The following is a 13,902-nucleotide window of genomic DNA, read 5'->3' as shown; positions in this document are numbered from 1 at the left end:
TTTTCTGCCAGAGCAGATGTGAATGTCTTGTACACAGATTCATGCCATGTGCTTTGTGCTCTCAGCGATGCGGCTTCATCTTTTGCTAGATCCATCACTTGTCCCCCATTATTATCAATTTGCATGCTTCATTGTGGGAGGAGTACTGAGGGAGCAACACACTATTAAAAGGGCATTACTAAGGAATTACTGCGCTGTGGGAGAGGCAGTAGCGGGGGGGGGGGGGGGGGGGGGGGGGGGGGGAGTGCTGTGGGATTTTTTTTTTTCCTGCATCTAGCCTGTCCAATTCTTTAAGAGTTTTATATGTTTCTATAAGATCCCCTCTCATCACTCTAAATTCCAGTGAATACAAGCCTAATCAACCTATTTTTTCATCATATGTCAGTCCCGCCAATCGGGAATTAATCTGATGAACCTACGCTGCGCTCCCTCAATAGCAATAATATCCTTCCTCACATTAGGAAACCAAAATTGCACGTAATACCCCAGGTGCGGTCTCACCAGGGCCCTGTATAACTGCAGTTGGACCTCCTAAACTCAAATTCTCTTGAAATGAAGGCCAACATGCCATCAGCTTTCCTCACTGCCTGCTGTGCCTGCTTGCTTACTTTCAGTGACAGATGTACAAGCGCACCCAGGTCTCGTTGCAACTGCCCTTTTCCTAATCTGACACCATTCAGATAATAATCTACCTTCCTGTTCTTGCCACCAAAATGTATAACCTTACATTTATCCACATTATACTGCATCTGCTATGCAAGTCACACTGCAGCGTCATAGCATCCTCATCGCACCTCACACAGCCACCCAGCTTTGTGTTATCCTCAAACTTGGAGATGTCCCCTTTAATTCCCTCATCTAAATTGTTAATAGATATTGTAAATAACTGAGGTTCCTGCACCGAGCCATGCGGCACCCCTAAAGTCACTGCCTACTACTCTGAAAATGATCCGTTAATTCCTACTCTTTGCTTCCTGTCTGCCAACCAATTCTCCCTCCATGTCAATACCCTATCCCCAATACCAAGTGCTCTAATTTTGCGCACTAATCTCTTGTGTGGGACCTTGTCAAGAGCTTTTAGAGTCCAGCTACACCATATACACGGGCTCTCTCTTATCCATTCTACTTGTTGCATCCTCAAAAAAATCCAGAAGATTAGTGACGGCGACGATCATGGATTCCCTGTGTTAGCGATAGTGCAATGAGAAACGTACTCGTTTAATACCAAGCCACAGAGAGGTGCATGGCTGAATTTATTATCTACATTATTATACTGATGTTTAGGTGTATAGATCTGGCTCTCTTCTTCGACTGCGGAAGCAAGTACTCCGAGCATCGCCAGAACCAAGAGGGAGGTAGACTGAGCAAGGACAGAGTACACTACCGAAAGGACATATGCCCAGGGCCGCCGGTTACATGGCCTGAAGCGAATGATCATTGCAAGCAGAGACGGCGATTATAGTCGGCTGATACTGCCCAGGACACATGTTGTATTTGACGAGTCGCCTCTGTCCCAGGGCTCTGGCGGCTTCTTCGTACTAGCCTTGCTGAAAGCGTTTCTTCAGCGCATCTAGCGCTTTCTGCATCCATGTCTCAGAAGGTTCCACGCAGATCTCCACGCCGCCCTTCGTTTTGAACCTGTGCAGAGTATAACGAGGTTGGTGTGAGGTGACGGTCCAGGTACACGCGGCTACATTCTCCCCTCAACTGTCGTCAACAACTCTTTGACACTCTTTTACAGTTCATTGGCTATATTTAAGAGGGAGTTAGATGTGGCCCTTGTGGCTAGGGGGTTCAGGGGGTATGGAGAGAAGGCAGGTACGGGATACTGAGTTGGATGATCAGCCATGATCATATTGAACGGCGGTGCCCTCAACTGTCGTCAACAACTCTTTGACACCCCACTATTGACCCAATTCATGTTATCTCTGTGACGTGAACATTTCCTGGGCAGTTTATTGTTCTCCTTCAATGCCATAGTGGTCTGGAAAACAGGAGGGATCGGTGTACAAGCATGGTGACAGGAATGGGAGTTGGGATATAACGGATCGTCTGGCGGAACGAGTGCCCTGCTTCCCAAATATCACCATTATGAAAGAGCATAGGCCTGAGCTATGTGTGTCCACGTGTGTCTTTCCCCAGAGACCCTGCCTAACCTGTTGAGTGCTGGCAGCATTTGCTCTTTATTTTCCCGGCACCTGCAGTGTGGTATTTTTGACTAATGGGATGTGTTGTCTGATGCCCCCTTGGCTGATATTAGGGTGTGAAGGACAGCAGGTACATCCGCGGTGAGCAGTGCTTGCGTCCGAGTGCTTGCACATTAGAATGGCAAATTGCAGTCAACTTACAGTACACTGGGAGCGATGCATTTCAGTTCCACCTTCGGCCCATCAATGGATCTTTCCTCTGACAGGAAAGGGACGGTTGGAACCGCTGTGTGCAAATAAAAAACGCATCAACATTCCATCCACTGCCAGATGCCATTGGTAAACTCTCTGTAGTCTTGCACCGGTGTTCAGCTGTCCGGAGACAACCCCGCTTTCTGACTGACATAAGAGCAGGCCATTCATGTTCGTAATTCTATTGGCCAGCGTGCCTCCATTCTACGTCAATACGCCACATTCTGGCCGCGGAAAGGGCTGGATATTCCCAGTATCTCGGGCAGTGGAGAAAAGCAGCCTGACGTTCATTTGGATGTCCCTTTAACACCCCGGTTCAATGTTGAACAACGAAGCAGTGTGGCACCACAGGCCACCGACCTCGGGGTATGTGTCAGGGGTTATAGGGAGAAGGCAGAAAATGGGGTTCGGAGGGAGAGATAGATTAGCCACGATTAAATGGCGGAGGAGACGATGGCCGAATGGTCTAATTATGCTTCTATCACACGAATTTATGACTTTAATTTAAAGGATCATCTCGGCTCAGCCACCTGTTTCGTGACTTGCTGTGGTCAAGTGGCTGTGCATTCCCTGAGACCTAATGTGGAAATTAATTCCCTACCCCCTCAGCCGACTTGTATCTGCCTCTCTGAGACCCCACGATGCTCTTACCCCAAAGGGCTCCCCACTTCCTCTCGGGACTCTTTCGTTTTCTCAACGTCGATTCTCTTTCATCCTACATCCAGAAACTTCAGACACTCCCCATCTAAACCCTCAATCTCAATTCAATCTCATTGGACCTCATACCCCAGCAGTGGAGAGCCAGTCCCGTACGTACACTCGGTCTGCACCAATGGTCGACTGCATGGTGAAATCTTTGAAAAGGATAAAGGAAAATTGTTCTGTGTCTATTTTTGCCGCAACCATATGACTGGATAATTATAGTTTTTAAGAGAGTGAGCCGGTGATTCCAGAATTATCTCACCCTCTCAAGTGACATATTGCAGGGTTAATTCAACCTGCACGGGCCATAACTACACCCACTGCTGTAGATGGACCCCGGCTGCAACCCATTATCCCCACAAGCCATCAGCTCCTCCATTATTCCAGAGGCGAGCGCCTGTAACAGGGCGAGACGCACTACCCGCCTCTCTGCCGGATTTGGCTGGGAAATTAATCCTACCCTCTCTGCTTAATGGGGGTAGGGGAGGACTGTTTTCGGGAACGTTCCCTATACGAAGCTCCCGGTCTAGAAAACGCTGTTTCTGACGAGATCCTCCGTACATGTTTCCAGCCACGATGTCTGCGGCGTCATTCCTACCCGGCACACGATGCACATCACATTGGTCAGGAGCAGTTGCCCAGGCGATTCCAGGGACTCCCTATCTGAAGTACCGTTGATCAGGGGTAGGTAGCCCGGGCATTTTCAAGTTGTTAATTCGGGTAACGTTGCATAGAGACGGGGATCCTGGGATTTACCTCGCCCTGGCGGAATCACTGGATGTTAACCCGGACCACAATCTCTCTCTGAGATCACCATGCCAAGCTGACCTTCGGAATGTAGATTTGAAACGCCGCGATGTAACTGTGAGAATGTGATCGCTCTCGCCTGACGACAACTCTGACCTTACCTGCAGAACCAGCGAGCCGGGTGTGGGCCAGTTCCAAGAGAAGGAGTCCGAGGACAAGGTGACCCTTCATCTCTAGCTCCCAACCACACCCGGGATGGGCAGATGCACGGAAAGCGGTGTAAATAGAAACATAGAAGCAGTCCACTATTTATACTGAAGCAGAGAGAGAGAGAGAGAAAGAGAGAGAGGTTTGGGAACGAGAAAGGCTGACATGGCATTTTCTTCGTTCCTGTGCCAGGAATGCACGCCTGCTGATTAATTAATGAGGAAACTTTCACGCCAAGTTACAATGGAATGACAGGATTTCTGCGCCAAGTCCCACAGAGCTGATTTATTGGATTCCCAATCTTGGCCACGTCAACACAACAAGGCTACCTCGCTGGGGTTTGGGGCGAACTATCAAGCCGAGCTGCCATTGGTGCATGTCGGGCAGAGCGCCCCCCCGTGCTCAGCGTTACCGTGGAGATGGTCCTTGTGTTGGTCAGCAAGCCTGGCACTGCATGGGACAGCGGAGAGAAAACGCAAGACTCAGCAACAGTTGGCATTGATGCAGTTGCCAGTGGCTGGCACCCGTCCAGTTCACATAATTATTGTAATGTCTTTCGAGCAAGCTGAAGAACAGAAAGACCTTGTTCGGATTCAGATTCAAACGTTATTATCATTGTGCAGTGTACAGTACAGAGACAACGAAATGCAGTGTCAGTATTCCTGTTAATTTTCCTATCAATGCCTCTCCAAGTTAACATTGAACGCTACTTGTACGTAAACGGATGCTATTACGTTACAGGTTAGACCCAACAGAACGTTCAGGTTCATGAGTCACACTCTGAGGATATGAGGTAAACTAATTTAGAGCAAGATGAGGAAAATACTGCAATCATCTGCCAAAAGCACAAACTCTTCTGGCTGAAGGAATGAGCAGGAGACATCACATCCATGTCGTCGCTCACCATCCTGATGTGACCCTTCATTATTGCTGGACCTAAATCCCGGAACCCCCTCTCCAACGCAGCGTGGCTTCGCGATCAGCGCCCAGACTGAGCGACCCGAGAAGAATGTTGTCTTCCTTCCCTGGGGATAAACATTGGCGGTGAAACGAGATGCAAGAAGAAAATAAACAGTTTCCTTTAACTGCGAATATATTCCGCGGCCTTGTCCCCAGGATTATAGAATCATACAGCTCTGTATGTATGTGATGGCCTGTCTACACTACTTCCATTCGCCCATGTTAGTCCCATATTTCCTATCCATATATCTGTCCAAATGCCTTTTCAATATTGTAATTGTATCTGCCATCACAATTTCCTCTGACAGCTTTTCCAGGTAACCCTCTGTTGGATGGAATTGTTTGACGTGTACCACGATGTTAGCATTTACGTGGGGCCCTGTCGCCTTCTCGATTGGGACGCACATCGGGACTCTACACAAAGAAAATCTTGTAGAGCAGTGGCGAGTTTCTCGAGCAAGTTTGTTTATTCAGCCTTGGCAGTATATACGGAGAGACACTCTGATTAAACTCAAAGTGCTACCACTCATCTGCACACAAGGGGAAATTTACCGAGGTCAATTAACCTGCCAACCAGCACGTCTTTGGATGCAGCAGGAAATCGGCGCACGCAGATAGAGTAATAATGCCCCTGTCCCACTCAGGAAACCGGAACGGAAACATCTGGAGACTTTGCGCCCCACCCAATGTTTCCGTGCGATTCCCAGAGGTTGCAGGTGGTTGCAGGAGATTGCAGGTAGTGGAAGCAGGTAGGGAGACTGTCAAAAACCTCCGGGAACCGCAGCGAAACCTTGGGTGGGGCCCAAAGTATCCAGAGGTTTCCGTTCAGGTTTCCTAAGTGGGACAGGGGCATTAATTTCCCTGGACCATTCCTCAACGACCATCTCGCCCTCCTTCATTAGTGCCTTCCAATCAGCGTGGAGGTATGGTATTGGTGGAAATTTTGTCCGAGTCTATCGCGAACACACCAGAGCTTACATCAGATGTTCTTGCAATGTTCAATTTCTTGTCTACAACCGTGATCAGTCTCGTGAGACCATGGATTATGACATTAAAACAGTATAATTCTGTTTTTTGTTATGGTACAGAGAAGATTTACGAGGATGTTGCCAGGACTCGAGGATCTCAACTATAGGGAGAGGTTGAGCAGGCTGGGACTCTATTCCTTGGAACGTAGGAGGATGTGGTGTGATCTTATGGAGGTGTATAACACCATCAGAGGAATAAATCGGGTAGACGCACATAGTCTCATGCCCTGAGTAGGGGAATCGAGCACAATTGGTTTAAGGAGAAGGGGAAAATATTTAAATAGAATCTGAGAGGTAACCTTTTTATACAAAGGCCAGTATAGAACGAACTGGCAGAGGAGGTAGTTGAGGCATGGACTATCGCAATATTTAAGAAACAATCAGATAAGTACATGGATAGAAGATACACAAAAATGCTGGAGAAACTCAGCGGGTGCAGCAGCATCTATGGAGCGAAGGAAATAGGCAACGTTTCGGGCCCGATACGTTGCCTATTTCCTTCGCTCCATAGGTGCTGCTGCACCCGCTGAGTTTCTCCAGCATGTTTGTGTACCTTCGATTTACCAGCATCTGCAGTTCCTTCTTAAGTACATGGAGATTTATCTATGATTATACATCCTAAGATGCTCAGCACCTCCTCAACGGTAATATCGTCCATTAACTGTCCCTGTCGGCCTGACCACTGTCCTAATCAGTGCCGCTGGTTCTGTGGCTAGTTTCTTTACTTGTCATAGTGTGTGGGAAACCCATAGTCCTCATGATAAACACATCAATGCGCCTCAAAATCTAAACTTCCTTCGTCAATGTCGTCTCCATCCTCTGGCGGGGAGGTGGACAACACAATATCAACCATTCTCATGCATGGCTTTTTTTTCATTCCCTATACTGTGCGTACTCCACTGTAGCTAATTTTACACTTTCCTGTTATTTCTCCACCATGCTACGTGTATGAGAATTCCTTTTTCAAATTCACATGTTCCTTGCCCCCTGTCATCAAACATTTTATACAGCGAGGGGTTGTCACTTGCAACCTACTTTAGTGTGATCTGCAAACCAATCAATCATGCCTTGCACATTCTCAGCTAAATCATGAAATGAACCACAAAGAGCAACTGGCCCAGCACCAATCACCATGGGCGCACCACCAGCACAGGCCTCCAGTCTGAAAAATAACCTTCCACCGCCATCCTCCAACCTCCAACCTTCCTCCGCCATCAATTAAGCCAATTCTATGTCCGGCAATCATACCTTCCAGAACTGCCTATCATGCGGAACCATATCAAAGGACTTGCTGAAGTCCACATAGAGGATGTTCACGGCCTTGTCTGTGTCAACCTTCTTGGTAAGTTCTTCAAAAAACTCAATGAGGAAAAAATTCATAAGATATGGTCACCTATGTACAAAACCATGTTTAGTTTAGTGATACAGCATGGAAACAGGCCCTTCGGCTCACCTAGTCAATGCTGACCATTGATCATCCATTCACACTAGTTCAGTCTGAAGAAGAATCTCGACCCGAAACGTCACCCATGCCTTCTCTCCAGAGGTACTGCCTGTCCAGCTGAGTTACTCCAGCATTTTGTGTCTGTCACACTAGTTTTATGTTCTCCCACATTTCCGTCCACTCCTTACACACTAGGGGCAATTTACAGAGGCCAATTAACCCCCAAACCCACGCATATTTGGGGTGTGAGAGGAAACCAGAGTACCCGGAGGAAATCTACAGTCACAGAGAGAATGTACAAACTTCACACAGACAGTACCCAAGGTCAGGATAGAACCAGGGTTTCTCGTTCTGAAGGGCAACAGCTCTACCAGCCGAGCCACCGTTGACCATTTCCAATTAGCCTCGGTCTATCCAAATGTCTATATATATTATCCATCAATATCCTCTCCAGTAATTTGTCTACTACAGATCGTAGGCTCACTGGCCTATAGTACCCAGGGTTTTCCGTCAAACCCTTCTTAAATAGTGGAGCAACATTATTCATCCTCCAGTCATCTGGCACCTCACCCATGTCAAGCGATAATTCATATATCTGGCTCCAAAAATATCTCTTTCTGAGTAAGCTCCCCCTTATTTCGGTTTAGCTTTGCTTCCCTTTATTTTCAGTCTTGCGTTGTCCTGGATTTATTTTGGCTGCCTTAGTTTCAATCAGTTCCCCTTTTACCGCCTTCAGTTGGCAAACAGAGTAGCATATTACGATCCTCCCTAAAGCACAGCTAACAAGATCTCCGCAGAAGGGTGGGCCCTCTTCTTGTCAGACAGCTACACATGCAACTAAATCTTCCCGCCTCCTGACATTCAAAAAGCTGCTTACACATCTCCATATGAGAAACCTTGCCCCGTAATCTAGAAATAGCTTCTCAAACTGTGCGCCAGGTCTGGGGTTCTGATTCCCAATCTGTGACCACGGGGTAGCAGTCTCTCAGAGACTAAGTGTCCCAGTACCAGATATTATATGTCTATTATCGATAGGTATTGCTGCCACAAGTGTATCTGTACCTAAGGCACCCATGTGTCTTATTTCAGTCTCTTGTAAATCAATTTGGCCGGCACCCTGAGCGCACAGCCGGGTGATCTATGTAGACAATGGCCCACCAGGTGGCTGTTTCATCCTGACTCCTGTTTCTTGTAATTCTATGTTAGTATAATCCTGACAGTGGTTTCTGTGGTTTCAGTTTGATCATCCAGCTGAGTTAATTGGTTAGTTCTCTCCATTCAGCGTGTTCGATAGTTTAGACTAGCTCCTATTATTGTTTTTTTTTTATCCTCTTCTCGCCCTCTTTGCATTCTCTGTCCGACTCATCTATGTATCCAATATCCGCGTTACAATAATTCAGTGATAACGTAGGGCGTGCTTTTACTCGGCCCACCCACCATTCCTTCCAGCTTTGCTGTTGAACAAAGTAGGGAATTTTCAGGCGCTTTTGATTTGCTTCAATTCCACATTTCCTGCCCGTTCCCGCACAACCCTGGTTGTCTCAATCAAGGTTCAGAGGTGTTTTTTTTTTCAGGTTGATTAACTCCCTTTTCAGCCTTTCAGCTTCAAGATTTATTTTTAACACACGTTTATGATCCCTCTGTAAGTGTTGATAATCGTACTTACTGTCACCATCTTTTTAGAGATATGTTTAGAGATACAGCATGGAAACAGGCCCGTCTGCCCACCGCGCCGACCACCCGTCACACCAATTCAATGCTATTCCACTTAGTCATCTCCTTCTTACACACTCAGGGCAATTTACAGAGGACAATTAACCTACCGACGGGAACGAGGTGGGGATGTGAGAGGGAACCGGAGCATCTGGAGGTCCTAGGAGAACGTGCAAACTCCACACGATCAGAATTGAACCCGGGTCTCTGGCAATAGACAATAGGTGCAGGAGTAGGCCATTCGGCCCTTCAGGCAGCACCGCCATTCAAAGTGATTATGGCAGATCATCCACAATCAGCTCCACCAGCTGAGCCACCGTGGCAGGTGGCTGAGAGGTGACATTATTGAGCTGAGAGAATCGGTGGGATGGACAACTACCTTCCTAGCGATCAGTGATGGGGTCTTAACTCTCCATAGTTTCTCTGATCGGCCCAGATTGAGGGATCAAGTGCACTATCGCAGCATAAAGAATATGTAGATTACCAGAGGTTACATCCATTTCTCAGGTTTCTTATTCGGACATCTGTCATCCCTTTCCTCGCTATCTTTGAAATATACGGACCCGTCTTCTTCCGCCGACCGCATACACATCGCCCCCCCCCCCCCCCCCCCCCCCCCCCAAGTAGGTAGTTGTGGCTCCCATCGATTCTCTGAGCACAGCCAGAACCCTTGCAGGCACGGTCACCCTGATCAAAGCTCACACACATTAAACGCCCAGAGCATGTTGAACGTTTATTAACACTGAGCAACTCGACAAATGAAAAAAAGATAAGTGCAGAAATACAAATAATATACAGGATATATAGTTTATAAGGAGAACGAGTGAAAACTCAATGATGTACAACTCCACAACGCACCGGGCACACAGCCGACCTCTGTGGTATGTGGACGCAATGCCGACGCTTTCATCCACACCAGTGGGCCTGAGGGAATGGAACGGACTTTCACGGACGACTCTTGGCAATCCATTGGAATGCAGATCTTTCACATCGTCTCTCACTTCTTGTGTTTCCTGTCCAGATACTTCATTGCAGCTTTGACCCATCTCTCTCCGGCTCTGGTGCAAATCTTCATATTCCTCCGGTTGACGAATCTGAAGCAGACCAAGCAGGTGTGATTACCTGAGAGTCAATCACCACATATTCAAACACACTTTGGAGCTCATTAAAATACTTACATGACAGCGGCAGTCGAGCACCAAGGAGTTGCCTCGTAGCTTTTAAGCCTCCAGTGACGAATCGGAGTGGTCCTAAACGTCTCACAGCATTCCGGGATTATCGATCCCACTGGGGGAGAGGGAGGATGAGACAACGTTACACACTGAGGGATTTTCCAGCATTCTCCATCGCAGTTTACCGTACTGCCCCACGTTTATAGAAAATGCACAGCAAGGAGGGCATTGGTGCCCTCGTCTCTGTAGCGGTCTCCGTGTTTTACACTAGCTGGCCAACCCCTCCTCCAACAATCTCAGCCCCCCCATCAATACAATTTTCCAGCCTGCTCACCCCCTCAGATGCTGTTGTATTCTTCCCTACCCCTCCCTCCAAATTCTACCGAGAGCTATTCAATGATATCATCAGTCGGAGGTAAACGGCAATGAGCTGCTCGCGGTTCATTGGCAGGAGAGTAGAATTAGGCCATTCTATGCATTGTCTAGCCCGCCATTCAATCATGGCTGTTCCATCTCTCCCTCCTAATCCGATTTTCCTGCCTTCTCCCCTTTACCTCTAACACCCGTACTCATCAACCTATACTAATAAGGAAGATATCTTACCCGGGGCGGCTGCAACATTCTGGAAACTGCAGATCACCAGGGCTCCTACAAGGGCAACGACGCAGAGCGCTGTCTTCATGGTGCTTCCTAGGATGGAAGTGCTAGCTGGGGTTCAGTGAATGAGCAGCTTCCACTCCGTCTACGTTTTAAAGGGTAGCGGGAGAGTCAGACCGGAATTCGGGGGCTGCCTGTAAAGTCCCCAAAGTCCACATGGACCCATGTCATTATTCCGACGTTCCCTGAAATGGGAAGTACGGACGATTCGGCGAATGGTCTTTCCAGTGTTAAACTGCATGGAGCACGTTGCATCTTCCAGAACCCGGTTTCTGATTATCAATACGTATCACTTCCTCGACATCCGTAACCAAGAGGAAGAGAAAGCTGACATAAGAATGAAGCTTGCCGAATAACAAGTCACTGATTCAGAGACTGTGAACCCTGGTCCCGGACGTCCAAGTCAGGACAAACATATTCCCCGCATCTACCCCACCAAGCAGCAGTAGAACTTTGTAGGCTGCAGTGAGATCAGTCTTGCAGGGAGTAAAGGCCCCGTTTATGTACACACTTTCACAAGACAATCCAATGAGCACAGGAGTGAGTATATCTGAGGACCCTAGCGCACACTCGCTATCGCTGGGACATAATCATATGGCGGAGAGACCAGAGCTGACCACAACATTCTAGATGTGGTGTTCCGAGGTCTGTATAGAACTGAACGGGACACTTGGTCAGATCCTCTGGCCATCAAGACCAAGTTGTCACTTGACGCCCAGTTCCTTTTTTGTCTCTAGATGTTACCGTGCAGTGATTTGTTTTCAAGGGGAGCGGGGCCTACTGAGCACCAACATCGTTCATTGTATCACCATCGAATATACACGACCTTCCTGTGTTTGCATCACTCTGGATCTATTCGCCTGTGTGCCCAATATCTCTGTCCCCTTTCTTCCCCTCTTGATTTCTGTTTTTTAGCTTGTTCTTTAGTTCCCAACGCTCCTCCGGGGATACACTGGACCCAGTTGCTTATACCTGCCAAATGCCGCCTTCTAACTCTTGACCAGAGCCTCAATTTCCTGAGTCCCTTCCCGATAGTACATCCTGTCTACCCTGTCTGTACCTCATAATTTTATCTATTTATCTCAGGTCTTGTCACAATCACCAGTGTTCCAGATAAAACAATCCAAGTTGTTCAACCTCACCCTGTGGCTAATACCCCCTAATTTAATTATCGTAATGTTCTCTGCATTCGTTCCAAAGCTTCCACAACCTTCTATAATGGGCCGACTACAATTGCACGCAATACTCCAAATGCAGCCTAACTAATGTTAACTAATGCACTAACCTGCATTATGACGAGCTGACTCATACATCCAGTGTCATGATCAAAGAAGGCAAGTCTACCATATGCCTTATTTGCTAATTTAGTTTATTTTGGTTTAGGAATTATGCGCGGAAACAGTCTCTTCGGTCCACCGTCTGCGTCGACCAATGACCGTCCGTACACTCGTTCTATCCTACACACTAGGATCAATTTACAGACGCCAATTAACCTACTAAGCTGTACGACGTTGGAATGTGGGAGGAAACTGGAGCACCCGGCAAAAACCCACACCGTTACAGGGAGAACCTACAAACTCCATACAGCCAACACCCGTGGTCTGGATCGAATCTTGGTCTCTGGAGCAGTAATGCAATAACTCTCCCACTGCGTCATTGTGCCATTTAATTTATTTATCTGTGTTATCTGTGCAGAGTGTTTATTTAACTGTGCAGCCTCACTAAGGTCTCAATCAACTGTAACATGACGTCCCAACCGCTATACTCAATTCCCTGACTATAGGATAAACATATTGTCATGGTCATATGGAGCCATGGAGTCGTACAGCATGGAAACGAACCTTTCAGCCCAACTCGTCCATGCCAATTAAGATTCCACATCTGAACGCGTACTATCAAATTGGGAAAGCTAGCAGTCAGTGTGTGAAGCAGGGGGCAGAGAATGGTAGCACTCTGACCCAAAATGTAGGGGAGAGAGAAGAAAAAGAAAATAATCAGAGAATAAGAGAGGGTGGGTTTCTTAAATGTTTGTATTTTAATGCTAGGAGCATTGTAAGAAAAGTGGATGAACTTAGAGCCTGGATTGACACATGACACATTAAAGCACATGGCATTGGGGGTTCAGTATTAATGTGGATAGAGAACTGGCTGGCAAACAGGAAGCAAAGAGTAGGAGTAAACGGGTCCTTTTCACAATGGCAGGCAGTGACTAGTGGGGGTACCGCAAGGCTCAGTACTGGGACCCCAGCTATTTACAATATATATTAATGATCTGGATGAGGGAATTGAAGGCAATATCTCCAAGTTTGCGGATGACACTAAGCTGGGGGGCAGTGTTAGCTGTGAGGAGGATGCTAGGAGACTGCAATGTGACTTGGATAGGCTGGGTGAGTGGGCAAATGTTTGGCAGATGCAGTATAATGTGGATAAATGTGAGGTTATCCATTTTGGTGGCAAAAACGGGAAAGCAGATTATTATCTAAATGGTGGCCGATTGGGAAAGGGAGAGATACAGCGAGACCTGGGAGTCATGGTACACCAGTCATTGAAGGTAGGCATGCAGGTGCAGCAGGCAGTAAAGAAAGCAAATGGTATGTTGGCTTTCATAGCAAGAGGATTTGAGTATAGGAGCAGGGAGGTTCCACTGCAGTTGTACGGGGTCTTGGTGAGACCACACCTGGAGTATTGCGTGCAGTTTTGGTCTCCAAATCTGAGGAAGGACATTATTGCCATAGAGGGAGTGCAGAGAAGGTTCACCAGACTGATTCCTGGGATGTCAGGACTGTCTTATGAAGAAAGACTGGATAGACTTGGTTTATACTGTCTAGAATTTAGGAGATTGAGAGGGGATCTTAATAGAAACTTACAACATT

At 47.3% G+C, this 13,902-nt stretch overlaps 2 protein-coding genes across 2 annotated transcripts; both read right to left on the bottom strand.

The window, feature by feature from the left end:
* Positions 1–404: 404 nt before the first annotated feature.
* LOC129705263 (C-C motif chemokine 4-like) lies at positions 405–4,167 on the bottom strand. Its single transcript, XM_055648760.1, has 3 exons — positions 4,010–4,167; positions 2,349–2,433; positions 405–1,638 (listed from the first exon to the last, which is right to left on the bottom strand). Exons 1-3 carry the CDS (start codon positions 4,077–4,079, stop codon positions 1,539–1,541), a joined length of 255 nt encoding a protein of 84 aa, XP_055504735.1. The 5' UTR covers positions 4,080–4,167; the 3' UTR covers positions 405–1,538.
* A 5,791-nt stretch (positions 4,168–9,958) lies between these two features.
* On the bottom strand, positions 9,959–11,928 carry LOC129705486 (eotaxin-like). Its single transcript, XM_055649076.1, has 3 exons — positions 10,976–11,928; positions 10,379–10,487; positions 9,959–10,294 (listed from the first exon to the last, which is right to left on the bottom strand). Exons 1-3 carry the CDS (start codon positions 11,052–11,054, stop codon positions 10,198–10,200), a joined length of 285 nt encoding a protein of 94 aa, XP_055505051.1. The 5' UTR covers positions 11,055–11,928; the 3' UTR covers positions 9,959–10,197.
* Positions 11,929–13,902: the final 1,974 nt, after the last annotated feature.

This window comes from Leucoraja erinacea, chromosome 17, assembly GCF_028641065.1.
Source record: "Leucoraja erinacea ecotype New England chromosome 17, Leri_hhj_1, whole genome shotgun sequence".
Taxonomy (NCBI): domain Eukaryota; kingdom Metazoa; phylum Chordata; class Chondrichthyes; order Rajiformes; family Rajidae; genus Leucoraja; species Leucoraja erinaceus.
Note: the sequence above shows the minus strand (reverse complement) of the source record. Positions and strands in the feature narration are given on the sequence as shown.